This window comes from Sus scrofa, chromosome 9 (genome assembly GCF_000003025.6).
Source record: "Sus scrofa isolate TJ Tabasco breed Duroc chromosome 9, Sscrofa11.1, whole genome shotgun sequence".
NCBI classification, from domain to species: Eukaryota; Metazoa; Chordata; class Mammalia; order Artiodactyla; family Suidae; genus Sus; species Sus scrofa.
In genome coordinates, this window is record NC_010451.4 from 4,785,975 (window position 1) to 4,804,210 (window position 18,236).

At 42.6% G+C, this 18,236-nt stretch overlaps 2 protein-coding genes across 2 annotated transcripts; both read right to left on the reverse strand.

The window, feature by feature from the left end:
- LOC100621181 (olfactory receptor 51V1) lies at positions 4,912-5,871 on the reverse strand. Its single transcript, XM_005653640.1, has one exon. It carries the CDS (start codon positions 5,869-5,871, stop codon positions 4,912-4,914), a length of 960 nt encoding a protein of 319 aa, XP_005653697.1.
- On the reverse strand, positions 14,709-15,967 carry HBB (hemoglobin, beta). The gene is given in 3 exon segments (NM_001144841.1): positions 14,709-14,837; positions 15,484-15,706; positions 15,824-15,967. Coding segments are annotated over 3 exon segments (444 nt in total). The 5' UTR covers positions 15,916-15,967.

An 18,236-nucleotide genomic window follows, 5' to 3' on the forward strand; every position in this document is an offset into this window, starting at 1 on the left:
TTCCATCCAAAGCTCTTGAAACCATAACTGATGGTTACTTGGAGAGTTTCTCCCTGTGGTCTTGGATATAAAATGGTAACAGTACTTATCTTCCCACCTATCCTTAGGAAATGATTTAAAGGAACCAAAGTATACTAAAGGCAAAGAGGAATTCCCTGGTGGCCTAGCGTTAAGGACCCAGTGTTCTCATTGCTGTGGCTCGGGTCACTGCTAACCCCTGGCCCAGGAACATCTTCTGGCCATAGACACAGCTAAAAATAAATAAGTAAATAAAGGGAAAGACACTTGGGAAGAACAGTGAAGAATTAGGTGACAACAGAAATTGGCTTCAGCATCTGAGTGTATGGCAGAGACTAAGAGAGCAATGAATAGAACCCATAGGTGAAGGCTGTTGGTTCTACTGATAACTTTCTCTCATATTTTCAAATTTTGAAACTCTGCTGTTCCATTTGCCCCATTTACTTGAAGGGTTATCCATTTTTTATCAAAAGGCTTTGCTAAATAATGATTTCAGATACGTGTTTTTTCATTTTTTTTATTACTCAAATGAATTTATCACATCTGTAGTTGTATAATGATCATAACAATCTGATTTCACAGGATTTCCATCCCACAGTCCAAGCACATGTTTTTTAAATAATCATACTTTCCTCCCTTGATTAAAAAAAGTTTTGGTGTAGGTTGCAGATGGGGCTGGGATCCAGTTTTGCTGTGGCTGTGGTGTAGGCCAGCAGCTACAGCTCCAATTCAGTCCCTAGCCTGGGAACCTCCATATGCGGCAGGTACAGCCCTAAAAAGACAAAAAAAAAAAATTTCCATTGGAGTTCCCATCATGGCTCAGTGGTTAATGTACCCGACTAGTATCTATGAGTACAGGGGTTCTATCCCTGGCCTCACTTGGTGGGTTAAGGGTCCCACATGGCTGTGGCAGGGGCATAGGCTGGAAGCTAGAGCTCCGATTCGACCCCTCGTCTGGGAACCTCCATATGCTGTGGATGTGGCCCTAAAAAGACAAAGAGCAAAGTTTTGGTGCATAATTTCATATACATATAATACACAAGAGGGCAGTGAACTGTCACTAGTTTCAAACTCATCTCCAGTAATATCCTCTGCAGATGAATTGATCATTATCCATCACCTTCAATATATGCATTCTCTCTTACAGATATCTATAGTTCACCATCTGAAATCCTGCAGCCACACCTTTTTAGGAATTTGTTTTTTTCAGATTTTGGAAAAGTGCATGGTTATGTTCTTGATATCAGGTAACATTATCACTGGGGTCTTGGTGACGTCTTCATCATCCAAAACCTTGATATTATTTCAGAGAAGGTGTAAATATTTAACTGATGGTTTTGCCATGACTTTCGGTCAGGCTGTGCAACCAAAAGCTTCAAGTATCAAAACTCGCTGGATTTCAAGGGAATGGATATGGGATTGGGCTTTGTAACTAGGATCGTGGTAGAAATTCCTTGAGCCTTAAGCTTTTCTGTACATTGAGGCTGTCGATTAGTTGGGATTTTCGCCCTAAATCTTCTTTAACATTTAAGGTGATTCAAACTGACCCTGGCTAGCTGTCTTATAGACAGGCAGGGTCCTGAGTGCTCTGTCCTCAGCTAAAGTAGAGAGAATTCTCCTAAAGCCTTCATTTTACTATGGGACCTAAATAGGGAAAGATGAGAAAGGAATCCCAGATAGTCCTTATTTTGGACAGCAAATTCATTTATTTATTTATGTATTTACTTTTATTGAAATACAGTGGATTTATAATATTGTGTCAGTTTCATGTGCACAGTGAAGTAATTCCATTCTACATACACAGATATATGTACAAATATGTAAATACATGCTTTTAACATCCTCTTCCATTATAGGCTATTACGAGATATGGAGTGTGGTTCCCTGTGCTCCATGATAGGCCCTTCTTGGTTGTCTATTTTCTATATAGTGTGTGTATGTTTTAAACCCAAACTCCTCATTTCTCCCTCCTCCTTTCCCTCTCTGGTAACTGCAAATTTGCTTTCCACATCTGTGGGAGTATTTTTTGTAATTAAGTTCATTTGTATCCTTTTTTTAGATTCCACATATAAATGATATGATATCTGTCTTTCTTTGGCTTACTTAGTATGATATTTCTAGGTCTGTCCATTTTGCAGCAAATGGCATTATGTCATTCTTTTTGTGGCTGAGTAATATTCCTTTGTATAAATATACCACATCTTCTTTATTCATTCATCAGTCTATGGACATTTAGGTTGCTTTCAGGTCTTGGCTATTGCAAATAATGCTGCTGTGAACATTGAGGTTCATGTATCTTGTTGAATTATGTTCTGTAGATATATGCCCAGGAGTGGGATTGCAGGATCATATAGTAGCTCTATTTTCAGGTTTTTTTTAAGGAATATACACTGTTTTCCAAAGTGGCTGCACCAATTTATATTCCCACCAACAGTGTAGGAGGGTTCCTTTTTTTTGGACAACTAACTTATATTCAGAGACACAAAACCTTTATCTGTGTTATCCCAATTGGAAGATATTGCATATTTTATTTAGCATCTTATTTTTGTTGTTGTTGCTTAAGAAATCATAGACATCTCCAGTGTAATAAATGTTGATCTATCTAATTGTTTGCAACAGCTACATAATACTAAGCAGATGAATATGCCGTAATTTATTCACTCTGTCTTTTCTTGAGCATTCAGTTTTGACTGAGGAATAATTATCAGGGGAAAAGGATGTCATGAAATACACGGATGGGATTTTTTTTTTTCAATAGACAGATAAGAGAGATTGACAGAGTAATAGATGGTGAGTGATAAGCATGAAGAAAGAAAATGCATTTATTAAGTAATCCAACATATAAAATATATTCAGTTAATAGCTTTTCGAATTTATAGTAGTGTGTTCATATGTCATAGAGAATATTTGGTATGTTATTTTGTGGGACTAAATATCTAAAACTGAACGATTGAGTAAAACATGATATGATGTGACATATGACAATATATAAAGACAGCAGACACAAACTGCAATATACATGAGGTTTACTGACTCATTGCAAAGAGGAAGACAGCACCCCAAAACCAGAGGACATTTCCCAGTCAAAGAAGATCATACCGTTATTATAGGATTCTGGAGAAGAATGAGATTTAGCTAAGATTTCAGCAAATCCATGTCTCTTTGCAGCTTTTTGGGGGTGTAATTGATATACCCAAACTGCACACATTTAATATGTGTAATTTTACAACATGGCATTTTCTTCCTAGGAGGGTACCTGACATTCATGTTAACTTAATGAATTATCCTATCATCCTTATGCCACAAAAGGATGAATCCCGTTGAAGTGAGCAATTGGAACACTGTCATTTGTCAGCCCATTTAGGCCCGACCTTATGCTCTTCAGATCTGAAAGCTTTGGCAGAAAGTATAATACATCTCCATTGTTGTCCGAAAATTCACTCTCTTTTTCTTGTAACTAATCCCCTACTCTAACCCAGGAGTCCTGATTTATTGTCACACAGATAATTTTATGTTCATCTTTCTGACCAAGATACTTTATCCAGGAATTAGTTTCCTCGTTGAGGCTTAAACTATTGGAAACGAAAGCCTGTATTATTCCTTTCTAGACTGAGTCAAAACCAGAGACTTCTTAACTGAATTAAGTACCAAAAAAGGAGGGAAGGGCATAAACACAGATTAAATGCAGGTTTTAAAGACACGGGTTTACCGTTACATCTAAAAAGTATGTTAAAATTCTTTCTTGGTGTAGAATTCCTCTGACGTGCTCATTGGTGAGGGCTAGTACTTTCCTCTTTAGGTCCTAAGAGATTATGGAAATACAAACCAGTCACTTTTCTCTTTATCGCTACACAAATACATAACTGATTCATTTCTTTCTTTCCTTCTTTTGAAAACTAAACTAATCCATTTAGACAGGAGCAAGTTTAGGTTGCTTTGTATTTGAACTCAGAATCTGTCATAAACGAACAGGTGCATCTGTTCAGAACCCTCACCTCTTTAGATGTAAGGCAAAAAGAGTCAGAGAAAAATCCACTTCCAGCCCAATGGCAGCAGAATCCATGTATAAAATACAATAACAACTGAGGTTTCCAGTTTCAAGTAGATGTGGTCAAAATTGAGTTCAAAATCACATTCTGTTAGGTGTCTTCTTTCTGCTCCGTACCTGCCTGGCTTAATACAGTAGCCACTGCTTGGTCCAAGGTAAGGGCCTTGTACCTTTTAAATAGGAATTAACAAAAAAATATGAATTAATGAGAACTGAACATGTAGTTGCCTGGTAGTACTACTTGGTCGAACTCTCAAGGGTTCAGCAGCCACGGGGATGATGACTGTTCTATGTTGGTCTCTCTTACCTTATGTTATTGAACATTTCTTAGCATTGTAGAAAAATTCTCTTGAAAAAACACAGTCCATACAATCATCACAACATTTCTGTGAGTTGAGTGTTTTCCCCGTTTTGAAGATTAAGCAACTGAGTCTCAGAGAATGGAAGACACATCAAGTTATCCACCTTGAACCTGGAAGACTAGGCAAAGACTAGAAAGACTAGGTATTTCAATCTTGCTTTGTTTTAGTGCAAAGAAAGGGCTTGAAAATCCATTCTAGGCACATTAACTAGTTTTCTACTTTCCTCAGTATGGTCATGTGTATGGTATACCCTACCTATGTCTTGTTTACACAAATCAAGAAGGGCTTTATAAAATGTTTCAGGTGGAGTCTCCCACCTCCAGCCCTAAGAACACCTCACTTTCAAGACATAGGTAAAGGGACTTCTTTGCAGGTGATTCTCTACCTACATTTAAAGTGTGTTCTAAAATCAAGCCTCATGGACTCAAGGATAAAGCTCTAATTCGAGCAAGACTCATTTTTTTTGCATGGATATTTGCGTGTTTAGTTTGGTTGTGGTTTTTTGTTTCTTGAAAACCTGAGTGTCTCGTTTTCAAGAGAAAAGAGTCTGAGCATTCCGCTACGAATCTGTTGGGTCTTGACACTGTAGATGATGGGGTTCATCAAAGGTGGGAAAAGGATGTAGATATTGCCCATAAGGACATGGACCACTGGGGAGAGATGCTTGCCAAATCGGTGCACCATTGTTAGGCTAACAATAGGAACGTAGAACACGAGGATAGCACAAATGTGGGAGATACAGGTCTGAAATGACTTGTGCCGCTCCTCCTGAGAGGCAATTGCCAGCACTGACTTAAGAATCAGGACATAGGAGAAGAAAATAAGAACAGTATCTAACAATGATGTGCAAATAACGAGCATCAGGGCGTAGTAGCTGTTGAATCGGATGTCCGAGCAGGCCAGGTGGAGAAGGTCCTGATGCAGGCAGAATGAGTGAGAGAGGATGTGGGGACGGCAGTAATAGAAGCCCTTCAGACGAATGATGGGGGGTATAATAAAGAAGAAACTCCTGCCTAGGATGGTGAGTCCAATTTTGATAATTCTGGAATTAGTCAGGATGGAGGAATAGCGCAGTGGATTGCAAATTGCAATATACCGGTCAAAGGCCATGGTAAGAAGAACAGAAGACTCCATGCAGGACAAACCGTGGATGAAGTAGGACTGAGCGATGCAGGCATCCAGGCTGATCTCTTGCATGAGTCCCCAAAGGACCCCCAGCACCGTGTGCACGGTGGACAGCCCCATGCACAGGTCCGTGACGGCCAGCATGGCCAGGAAGTAGAACATGGGCTGGTGCAGGCTGGGCTCCGTCCGGATCACATGCAGCACCAGGCAGTTACCCAAAAGCATCACAGCGTAGATACAGGAGAAGGGGATGGAGATCCAGGGATAGTGCTGCTCCAGACCAGAAAATCCGGTGAGAAGAAAGGAGGAGAAATTCATGCCAGAGCTTACAGGAGCAATCGTTTTGGAGCTGAGATACTTTTTCTAGGCAGCAGTAAAGTATTTTTCAAAGCGAATGCTCCAATTTCAGATGAGGTAGCTAGAATTTCTAAGTAAACCAAATTATGCTAAAAGTTAACTCACATTACAAAATGTGGTCAAGCACCTCTGTCTTTTAGAGGCATATTATCTGCTGGCTGGAAGAGAATGATGTCCTGCTCCAGAATTATTCATCCACAGCCTGAGTACAGGGATGTCCGGAGAAACCGCAGGTTTCAAAAAGGATATATTACCCGGGACATTTTCCCGGAGATGCTGGTACCCGTAGAATTGAGAGAGAAGATTCTCCAAAGAATTATTAGTTTCCTCCTTTCGATTCCCTCAGCATTTAAAGTGACGAGTACCAGGTGGCCGTTAAGTATCCAAAGTCCCTTGAGGTAGTCACTTTGCACCCATGATTTCCCGTCTTGTGCTGCCTCCGAGTGCATCTTTCCCCTCGTAGGACTCAGTGACGGTGTGTGTTTTCTCCCACTCCAAATGGCAGAGCCAGCAGTTATATTTTCCACGTTGGGGATAAGCAGAGAGGGACATCTTTGCATGAGACCTTAGGTGAAGGATTTCCCGCAGGAGTTCTCGCTCCAGGAGGTGGTCCACCCATTCGCGCTCTGAGACTTCGGTGGAGACATTCAGCCCCTGACATCAGCCCAGCCTTCTCCACCCCTGCATCCACTCGTGTTATCAGCTGGCTAAACAGCCACTTAAAAGGCTTTTATGGAAAGGATGAGCTGTTGTTTTCTCTGGCTTAGAACCTGCCATTCTACAGCTCAGGACACTGGTGCCGAATAACTAGCCTTTTTAAAGGACCCAGTGCCACAGAATTGATTGGCTGCTTCTTCCCATTGTTTTCCTGATGTCCATGCTGGCCCTGGGAGTCATCCCCAAAGATGTAAAGGTTTTTATAATGTAGGCAGGTGTTTAAAAGTCCTATTGAGTTTCGTGTTTGTTGTAATTGTTCCAACATGTCAAAGTAGCTTCAGATTCCGCAGCTTCCTTTTGTGACTCTTCATCTTTGTCGTCCTGGCCTCCCAGGCAGCTCCTCAGGCTGAATGTGCCCTTACCCCCTGCCCCCTATCCTAGGAGCCTGGTTATTTTTATTGCCTGCTCCGAACTCAGCATTACATAACATGGTTCGCAATTCTTCATCTATTCCCCTCATTGAATCCTTAAAGTTTCTTTGCCCTTTGAGGAAAAATTCGGTAGCCTTTGAACACGTATATTTTTCAAAACAGCATTGCTCTTTTGTCATGAGCTTTTTCTCCTGATGTTTTCTCTGCCTATGGTGTTCTCCCCAAGTTTTTGCTTCTTTTTTTGAAACAATTTTGCAATTGTTCCTCTTCCTCTCAATCATCATTTTGCAGGAAACTCCTTAAGAGGAGAGATTTCCCCCACATACCTATTATTTTGGTAACATATGTTTATCTTTATGGATCTTATTCAATTTGTAATTTCATATTCATTAGCCTACTTGTCTGATTAATGTTTCTGTTACCCATTGAATCGTAAGTTCCCTGAACAATGTTCATTCACTGGAGTAGCCTGAAATTTACACAGCCAAGTCCCCACCCGCCCTGTGATTTCAGTCTCATGGATACAATTGTCTACTTGGTATCTCCTTCTGAGTATCTCATCTAAAAATTCGATTTATGACCATCAAATATTTGATTTTCTCTCAAATCAATTATCTTACTATTTCCTCCTAATATCATAAAATAGCTACACTGCTGATTCTTGCTGGCCACACCCTACCAATTAGGCATCATCATATGTAAAAAGATTTGTGTGATGTATAAAACAGGTGCTGCTCCAGGAATTCTTGCTCACCTTGGACATAACACTCAGAATTCAAACATGCTTCCATCATGCCCTGCCTGACCCAGACATACAGGCCAGCCCCAGGGATTGATGACAAAAATGCAAATATTCTGTGAGTTGAATGCAAACAGGCATTGAAAGCACATACTCTCATCCAAGCTTATTCAACCTAGCCACAAATGTTAACGGCACTGCCACAAAGATTTTAGCAGTAGCAGAGCAATTCATGCTGGAGCGTCTTTGGTGTTCTGCTCTGAGATGTTGGATGGGACTCCGGAGAGGATAGTGTTGATGAGACTACTTAAATGAAGATTTCAAGAGGAGAGTATTCAGATGTGCCATGTGCTTTGTCCTAAAAAAAAAAATAAAATAAATGAAAATTAAAAACATTTAAAAAATCATTTCCCAAAACATCAGGCTGTGCTGTGTAACCACCCCAGAGTCAGTGTGCATAATTCTTCATTCTGTATTTCTAGCAACCAGAACGATGTTTGGCATAAAATAGATAATTAGGACAAGCAGTGATGAATTTCAGTCCCAGGCAGTGATAGAATCATGGTATCTCTGCAATTTGCAGGAAGCATATCGGTCCTGAAATTAAACAGAATATTTTTTCAGGGAAGGTTTTTCCTATGTTCTCAAATTCAAACCGACCTACATGTTCAGGCATCTGTCTGTTTTTCTGTCCTTGGGAAACGATTCCTGACTGGTAATGCCGCACAGCCCTTGCTGACCCTAAAGGCATAGAGGAAGAGGGTGAGTTTAGAAGTCAGTACCTTTACAATTACACTGAATGAAAAACTTCTCTGTTTGTCAGGACATTCCAGATTTTTGTTTGCACTTCAGCATAATTATTTAATGGCACGCATACAGGACCTGCTTTGAAAAATACAGTATGTGGTCACTCTTTGATGGATGGTTCCTCTAGCGGTCTCACCTGGAAACCAGCAGGGGGCAGAAGCAGGCCATGAATTTTTTTTCCTTTCTTTTAAGATGCATAAAGCAGGTTTGTTTCAGAAGTAAACAGATATGAGTAGGACCAGGCCTTTAAGGGTTTGGCATGGCTGAAAAGATATGAACCTGCTTTAAAGCTAGCTCGAAGAACTGACTGTTCAGGAGCTCTCAGTATGCTCGCATCAGAGATAGTCTGTTCACCACAAACCCCGAATAGGCTTAAATTCCCAGTTTCCATGAATAGTTACAACTACTCATTGTTTCTCATACTCTCCTTTATTATACATTATTTGCATATTTATATATGTGATTTTATGTTTGCATTGTATATCTATAAATAACACTCTCATCATGATTCAAATATTGAAAAAATGATTTTCCAAAATTTAGAAGTATGATAAAAATTATACTGCATTAATACATCAAACTGTGGCCATCTGGTTGTCTGAGAAGTTTTCATCATGATTTGTATGATTTGTTTAGACTATGGCATAAATGCACTCTCTGGGAAATTTAACTATTTTAATACTTTATATTTAAGAAAATGTGAGAGAACTTAGTGAAAATCAGACGTATTCAAATGACAAAGGCTGAGTGAAAGATGAAAAGCAAGCAGAAGACTACGAAGGGCCTGACAACTAAATCTATGTTTAATTATAATAACCAGTTACATTTGCAGTATAAATATTTCAAGTGGTACGCATAATTCAAATGCTTACCTGGAGGAGTTCCCTTGTGGCACGGTGGGTTAAGGACCATCGTTGTTACTACTGCGGCTCAGGATCCCTGGCCTGGGAACTTCCACATGCCACAGGAGCAGCCAAAAAAAAAAAAAAATTTCCATGAAAATTACAAAATAGGCCAACATAGTCTAATTCAATCCTTTCATTTCAAGATAAAGAAACTTGGAGGAACTTTCTAAGAAACTGGGTACCAAAATTCCAGCCACTAGACTCCAGGTCCTGATGCTCTCCAGGTATGTCTGTGGCTTCAGTGAAACCATCTAGAATAACAATCTTCTATCACTGCTCGTGCTCTCGGATCCTCACGGAGAGGAAAGGAATAGCTTTGCTACCAACAACGACAATAGCAAATACTGTCAGATTAAATCAGTAAGGTCTTCAAACAGAGACCTAGAAAACATCCAGATATTATGTAGAATTTTATTACATCTAGAATCAAGGTTTATTCAAGGAAATTCAGATGATCATCTTCACCTGCTTGATAGTGAAACTTCGCATCCCTGTCCTGCCATTAACGTGCAGCTCCATCCTCCTCTAAAAGACGAAGCTCTCCGTCCCCAGATTTGCAGCTTCATGCTCGACAGGGAGAGCAGACTGTATTAAGGGGCAGGTGAGCACGATCTTCAACTTAAATGCACCAAGAGCTGCATCCTACATCTGCGTGGGAATATTCTATTGCCACATTCATCTGAGGAAGAGAACGGTAGAGGTAACTGAGCATCTTTAAAGAAGCAGAATGAGCTTGGACTAAATTGCTTATATTTTTGTGAGGGCAAAAATGACATTTTTTTTTAAACCTCCAGCACCTAGAACAGTCTATATGTATGTATGTATTGCCTTTTTTTTAGGGCTGCACCTGCAGCATACGGAGGCTAGGGGTTGAATCGGAGCTGTAGCCGCCAGCCTACATCACAGCCACAGCCATGCCAGATCCCAGCCTCGTCTGCAACCTGCACCACAGCTCATGGCAACACTGATGGATCCTTAAGTGAGGCCAGGGACTGAGCCTGCGTCCTCGTGGATACTAGTTGGATTGGTTTCCGCTGAGCCACGGCAGGAACTCCCAGACTTCCGTATTTCATAGGTTAATATGTAGGACTGGTCTAAATGCTTATTGAATAAAACTGAACTAAAGAGGTAAAGAGTGGCGAGTAACAAAATTTCTCTCATCGTGCACATAGAAGAACAGGTAAAGACTCGGGTGTGCAATTGTAGGTTTTTTCATGGATAATCTAAGAAAAATGGAAGCGTACACAGCGAGGCTGTGGGCATGTCCTAGCAGCCAGCAGACCTGATCAGACTCTTCTATCAATTTTGCCAGTTATCTTTGGCAAAGAGAAGTGGAGACCCTTATCAATCCTTGACTTTTTCTTGACTTCACATTTTGCTTTTCTGAATACTCCTTGGCTTTCAAAGGCACTTCAGTTGATGTCTTGTTTGCTTCCTTGCATACTGAGTCATATGTGGACCCGTGACTCTGTGGAATGTTCAACAAGAGACAGGGTCCATCCCAAGTCCAGAGTCTGAAGACGACAGACAGGAGTTTCGGGTGAGGGCCATTTGACACCTGAGACATTTCAAAGGGCCCAAGGACTCACTGCAGATCCAGCTTCTGGGCACGGCAGGATTTTTTAGACCTTTTTTAGAGTGTATCAGCAGCAATGCTTCTATGCTCTTATTATCTCTTCTTGGAAATACTCAGCAACAGCAACATGTTACTGTGGCATTTACAAGAAAACATGAACAGTTGCTAAGTATGTTAGAAGTGACAACAATGTAAGCAGGAAAGATAAATGGAAACAATAACATAAAACCGTTTATGGAGCGGTGTTGAGAATCTGCTATAAAGTCAGCCTCTGGGCTTGAATCTGAAATGTTATGCTCATCATGGAAACAAAACAAAAACAGTGAAAGTTATGTGAACCATCTTTCTGTGGGATGTGGGAAGACAATAAACATACACCGTTTGTTTGCCCAGCATCTGAATAATCTGAAAAAGATATCAGATTTATACAGAGGGGAAGTGGTTAATGCAAACAGTGATAAAGTCTGCCCTGCTGTTTTAGTGATTTCATAAGCCTCTAAACACTGCTTCATCATTCGCTAGTTCTCATCTGGTTTTTCTTACATGTGGCCCTGTGTACTCTAAAGTGACACAAGCACCTGCTGTGTGTCAGGTGTGTCAGTTATCAGTGCATTGCCTCTTGATTCTAACCCACTCTTAATTGCCCATTCTGTGATAACGGAGGTAGACTCTGATACAAGTTCTGACAAAATTCTCCTTTGCCAATGGGCACCACGTTAAACTTTCTCAGGAGAGTGTTCTGGAGAGAAGCACCGAGGAGAGAGGGGATCCTCTTCTTAGTTCTGGTGTGGTTCTCCAGGCAGCTCCCTGCCACCACCTCCGTTTCTACAGCACCAGGCTACGGCCAGGTGCTCAGCCTCTGCAGGGCCAGGCTCCACCACACCTGGCTTTGCAGTGGAGGACAGCCAGGGCAGCCCCGCCTGCAAACGGCTCCCTCTGACACCCTCTTGGGTCCCTTGGTCGTCCCTTGATGGCGGTGCTGCTCCTTCACTTGAGTAGCTTCCCCCGGCAGCCAGGGAGCCGATTTTTAATACATGCTGCTGACATGGCACTCCAGGGGGCGGCTGTGTATACTCCTCCCTTCAGAAAGCTTTGCAGCCTCAATTTGTTTGCAGCGATGCACTGAGCTTGGGCATGCTCTCTCACCCTGTCCCTCGCTTGCATGCTCTACCTCAGCACTAGGAACAGTAACTGCTTCCTCTATCTTCTTCTCTCGGAGTTTTCGAGTCCTCTTCACTCCTTATCAGTCAGTCTTCCTTTTCTTCAATCTTCTCTTCTACTTAACGATGGATTTCAGTCTCCTCATTGGACCCCGACGGATACATTCAGCTGTGGCTATTCGGGGATGAACAAATCACAGGGATCCCTGCATGTAAGAGGGGGCGGTTCAGGGGTGGCACCAGACAAGAAATAACATTTCCAGTTATGATTTTTCCCTTGTAGAAGACAGCTATTTCAGGCATCATTATCAGTGATGGCCCTTCTACCCTTATTATTCCTGGAAACAAAAACACAATTTAGTTTACTTTGGCTGAGCCATGCGTCAAACATTGTAAAGTGTCAGATGTTGCAATAACTTTTTGTTCGTACGCTTGATCTCATTGAATCATTACCGTCGCACCAAAAGATGGACATATATCATTTGGGATATTTTACAGGTTAGAAAAATGAAGGTCAGCAAACTTAGCTGATTTTTCATAAGGTCAGAGCTAATAAGTGGTAATGTTTTCAAGTCAGGCTGTCTGATATCAAAATCATGTTCTAAACGGTTAAACGTGTTTTATTGTCAATTAACTGTGGCCATCTTATGTATAATGGCTGGATTATATCCTCTTGCTTGTGAATTTTTCATTTTAAATATACATTCCATGTGTTCACCAAAATCTCTGTTCATACCCATATTCTGTTTATTCCATCATATTCTATCTATTCTGTTCTGTTCTGTTCTGATCTATTCTATTCCCTCCCTTTTCCATTCCAGGGCAGTTTTGCTTCAGTGGGCTTTCCTACTTACTCAAAATTCAAAGAATACCCAGACATCAGGGATTTGGCATATGCTATTTTCCCTTTCTTAAAGTTTTGTTTTATAGGTGCACCTGCGGTATATGGAGGTTCCCGGGCCAGGGTTGAATCCCAGCCACACCTGTGACCTACAGTGCAGCTGCAGCAATGCTGGATCCTTTAACCCACTGAGTGGGGTCGGAGATCAAACCTGTGCCTCTGCAGCAATCCGAACTGCTGCAGTCAGGTCCTTAACCCGCTGTGCCACAGCAGGAACTCCCTCTCTTTCTTTCCTTTTTTTTTTTTTTTTTTTTTAGGGCTGTACCTGTGGCATGTGGAAGTTCCCAGGCTAGGGGCTAAATCAGAGCTACAGCTGCCAGCCTACACCACAGTCACAGCAGCACAGGATCCAAGCATTGTCTGCAACCTATACCACAGCTGCAACCTTACAACGCCAGATGCCCCACCCATTGACCGAGGCCAGGGATTGAACCTGCATCCTCATGGGATACTGGTTGGATTCATTTCCTCTGTGCCACAATGGGAACTCCCAACCCTCCCTTTCTTTTCTGAGTTGTTTCTCCTTCGGATAAGTATCTGCTTATCTTTATCATTCATTTCACACCAAGGATGTCACCCTCTGATCCCATCAAGCCTTGTACACACATCTACGGTCACTTGTGAGATGCATTGCCTCCAGAATCTTCCTAACTAGATTCAGGGTTGGCATGAAGGAGGGGACCAGGACTACTTGAAATTCATCTCTTACTTCCAGAGTCAAGCAGCTAGAGATGTGGCTCCTGAGCGAGAACCTTAAATTGGCCTGCATGGCTGCCGGTAGCACCATGCTAACCATGACAGACGCATGGAGACTAGTGGGGACAGACGAAGGAAGAGAGCCAACTCCCAGTCACTTCCTGGATGTGGACGCCTGAGCATCCTCAGGAGAATGGACTCCATTGAGTGTAAGCCCATGAAGGGTTCCAGGACAGCAGTGAAAAATCAAGCCCCTTTTTAGAGTCTCTTCAGTCCTCTGTATCACAGCCCTTCTTCCAGCAGAGGCTGTGAAAGGCTGAAGGGAAGAGGCAAAAACTACCGCTCCTGTGCGCTCTGTCCTGCCTGCGCATCTTTATAAGATGATGGAGGAAAGGACAAGGGTGGCCAGGGGAGGAGGAGCCATGAGGCAGGACAACGTGCAAGGAAAAGTCTTAGAGGAACACGGTGTCTTTAGGCAGAGGAACCTGGTGGATTCCGGACAATCAAAGAGAGAGCAAACATTGACAAGGAAGGTTAAGTGAAATAATTGATTTTAATGAAACATCACAGTAATCGAACTCGCCAATCAAGCTTGATTCCTTTTCTAAAGGAAAGGAAGAGGTATAAGTGTATTCCCACTCACATGCGTGCTTTACAACCACTCCTTTCATGGGGTCCAAGGTACAGAGAGCTTTCTTCAAAGTCTCAATTAGCCCCTCATTTATTTACATTTTTTTATAATACCTTTCATTCCCATATGCCCATCTGAGTGAGAGACACTGAAATAATTTTAAAAAACCAGTGCAATGAAAATAAATGTTTTTATTACGCAGAGGCCAGATGCTCAAAACTCTTCATAATATTTCCATATCCAGTTTTTGGGTTCAGAGGAAAAAGGGCTCCTCCTGGAAATCAGGAAGGGGAACTTAGTGGTACTTGTGGGCCAGGGCATTGGCCACACCAGCCACCACCTTCTGAAAAGCAGCCTGCACATCCGGGTTGAAGTCATGGCCAAGGCGGCGAGCCAGAACAACCACTATCACGTTGCCCAGGAGCTGTGGGAGAGAGATAAAAAGGAAGGGCCTGATTAGTAGAGGACCAGCTTAGACCCAGGAGTATTTCAGTCTCATCCCAAGCTGAGCCCCTAGAAGATAAACAGAAAGTGAGCTGCCGTGTAGACGTTACTATTGATGTGAATCCACCCATGGCAACCTGAATGACAGCTAGAAATGTTTCTCTCTTTCTACCTTAGTCTTGAATTTATGTTATCCTTTTTATGCTTTAGAACCATGCCAGGAAGCAATAAACATTTTATCCTTCTTGCCTCAAAAGGAAAGAATAAGGGGCAACTGTTAGATAACATTTTTTAAAGTGGCTTAAAAGAAGAAAGTTTTTTTTTTTTTAACAAAACACTCAAAAAGTTTAACTTAAAAGAGAGAAGACATCGCAGAGGAAAAAAAACAAAACAAAACAAAACAAAACAAAAAAAACAGAGGAGAACAAGAGAGAGTAAGAGGAAATGATGGCTGTGAATAAGAAGAGGGAAAAGAAACTCAGTGGTCCTGCAGAGTCCCCAGCTATGTAACCAGAATGCTTCCTTTTCATTCTAAACGGCATCCTGCCTTTCGGCCCTCTCTTCATGACACGAGCTCAGCCATGACCAAGGAGCAGAAGGAGAACGTGAGGGTCCCCCAGACTCACCCTGAAGTTCTCAGGATCCACGTGCAGCTGGTCACAGTGCAGCTCGCTCAGCTTAGCAAAGGTGCCCTTGAGGTTGTCGAGATGTTTCAGGCCGTCACTGAAGGACTGGAGCACCTTCTTGCCGTGGGCCTTCACCTTGGGATTGCCCATGACGGCATCGGCATTGGACAGGTCCCCAAAGGACTCGAAGAACCTCTGAGTCCAGGGGTAGACAACCAGCAGCCTGAGGGGTGAAAAGAGCGCAAGGCCCGAGGGAGTCAGCACCTGTCAGAAAGGCAGGGGTGGCTCTGTCCCCACCTGCCCACCTCCCGCTCCCTCTCCTGAAGCCCTGGATACCAACCTGCCCAGGGCCTCACCACCAACTTCGTCCACATTCACTTTGCCCCACAGGCCGAGGACGGCCTCCTTCTCCTCAGCAGACAGATGCACCATGTTGTCTGTTTGTGCAGTTGCTAGTGAACACGGTTGTGTCAGAAGCAAATGTAGGTGGCTGCTGGCTCTGCTCTTCCTTTTATGCCCCCCCAGCCTCCTGCCCTCCCTGCTTCTGGGAGCAGATTGGCCCAGGCCAGGGCGTGGTTCCACAGGGTGAGGCTTGAATGTTGACAGTATACCTGTCTTCGGCGTTCCTGGCACCAACTTCAGACCTTCAGCCCTTCTCTGGGGAGCTCTAGGTCCCATCCTCACAGTGCAAAGTGCTACTAATTTCATCCTCCTTAGCAAGTCTGTACAACTTTTAGAGTTGAGTCCCACTGTAGCAATCTCTTAGAGACTGCCTCCCCATTTTCTTAGTACACAAACGAAGAATCCAAGGAGCAGAAAGTGGAGGGATTTGACCACTGTGGTTCAATTTAGGACCATACAGACGAATCCTCTCCTGTGCCTTCTGAATATGGGAAATAACCACAAGGAGAGCGTGGATAAAACCTCTGCCCAAGTCCTAAATGTGCGTATTTTTCTTCTCTTCATTTGTATTCAGTCCTGCTGGTAAGAAAACAAATACTCATTTCATTCAGGTATCTTCATTCCTTTCTTTCTTCATTTAAACATATGACCAAATAAATGATGGAAAAGTAGAGTAAACTTGAATCACGGTCCTGTGAAACAGCTCCTCTGCGAAGGTTTGGGAATCTGCGGATGAAAACCTAGAGCTCTCTCAATGTGGTAAGAAATACAAAGAAGCAAGGAATAAATTGCAACCCCCAAGTTTTAGTAACGCCGAGGGAGGTGATGTTTCTAAACAGTATAACCAGGGACAGAGAACATGTTTTTTCCCTGCGCTGACCTGGAAAAAGGGCTGGGGAATCAGGGAAGCTTCCCCGTGATTTAAAAGGAAGTGACAGAAACCTGTAAACCAGCTGTCATGGACAAAATAAAAATCATTATAAAATGAAAAAAAATAAAAGGAGGGGTGGAGCTTTGGAGCAGCTTTGCCACCTTGGCTCAGAGTGTTTCTTTCTGCCCCCGGCCACTTGGCATGCTGAGCTTACCATCATGTCTTTTGTTGAAACTCATCACCCACAGTCCTGTCTCCTCTGTATATTTCGTTTGTTTACACCTGCCTTCACCAGAATTTACCCTTCCACCTACGCAGCTTTTCCAGTATCCCTCCAACATCCCTTCACCCTTTCTCTTCCCCGCGTAACGAATCCTACCAAGTTCCTAGGCAGGAAGTCTTCCCAAGTGTAGACGTCTGCTTGTCCTGCTGAAACACAGGGCGTGTGCTGTGCGCTGAGAAGCGCCGAAGCAGCCCGTGTTTCTGAGCCAGCCTCTCATAGGATCTCAGCCCCGGGACCCTGTTCCTCATCTCCCTCCCTTCCATCAGCTCCACCACCTGCAGCTTCTCCCCTTTTCCCGAATTCCCATTCCTTTCGGTAAGAAAAGGGCCATAGGCTTTGAACCATCGTGGTTCGTCTACCTTAGAATCTTCTCCTGATTCAGGCGCCTTGATGTCTAGCATCCACTTCCTCTCTCCTGAGCCATTGCTGGCAACGCATATTTAAGAAGAATCTCTCATCCTGTCAGCCCTAAGGCTCTGAACCTCCGACTCAAATGTTTTTAGAAGAAGAAAGGACTCCTCTGTTTCTAAGTGTTTGCAAAGAAATTCATAAAACTCCCACTCTCGTTGCTCAGTTTTATTGTCGCTCCCATTGCTAGATGAAATAAAGACTCCTCTCTTTCACCTGCCCCAAGCCCCATTAAGGACAAATTTCACTATGACAATTCTCAGACATGCAGAAAAGGCTTAGCTCTCGTCTGGCTGTCTAGAGGTTGGGGTGAAATTACATGCCCATACAACATGATAGGGGTAAAAAAAATAGCATTTAAACATTTTCAATTTATATTCCTTTTGCTAAAATCCTGAAGCCAAGAGGGCCTTATGATTGGTCCATCCCTGGGGAAAAAAATTCCACATGTTGACTCTGAGGAAAAGAGGTCTTTCGCATGATCTCAATGTTAAGAACAAAAGAAACAATTTTTTAAAAAGCTCCCATGTTTGGTGTGACCTTTAGGTTTTGAGTTTCATTTATGAAGTTTAAACTTCCATGCACTTTATCTTTTGCATTCATACTGTTTTCAAGTCTCTGTTTCACAGCCCTGATATCAGAGGTCAGGCATATTGTATATGCAACACCTCTTTTGGAGAAGTTGGAACGTATCTTTGCAGGAAACCTGTCATGGAAAACTCCTAGACCTTACCAAATGAGGATAAGGAAAACATCTGTGTTTTCCTGTGAAGAGCAAAATTGCCAAGG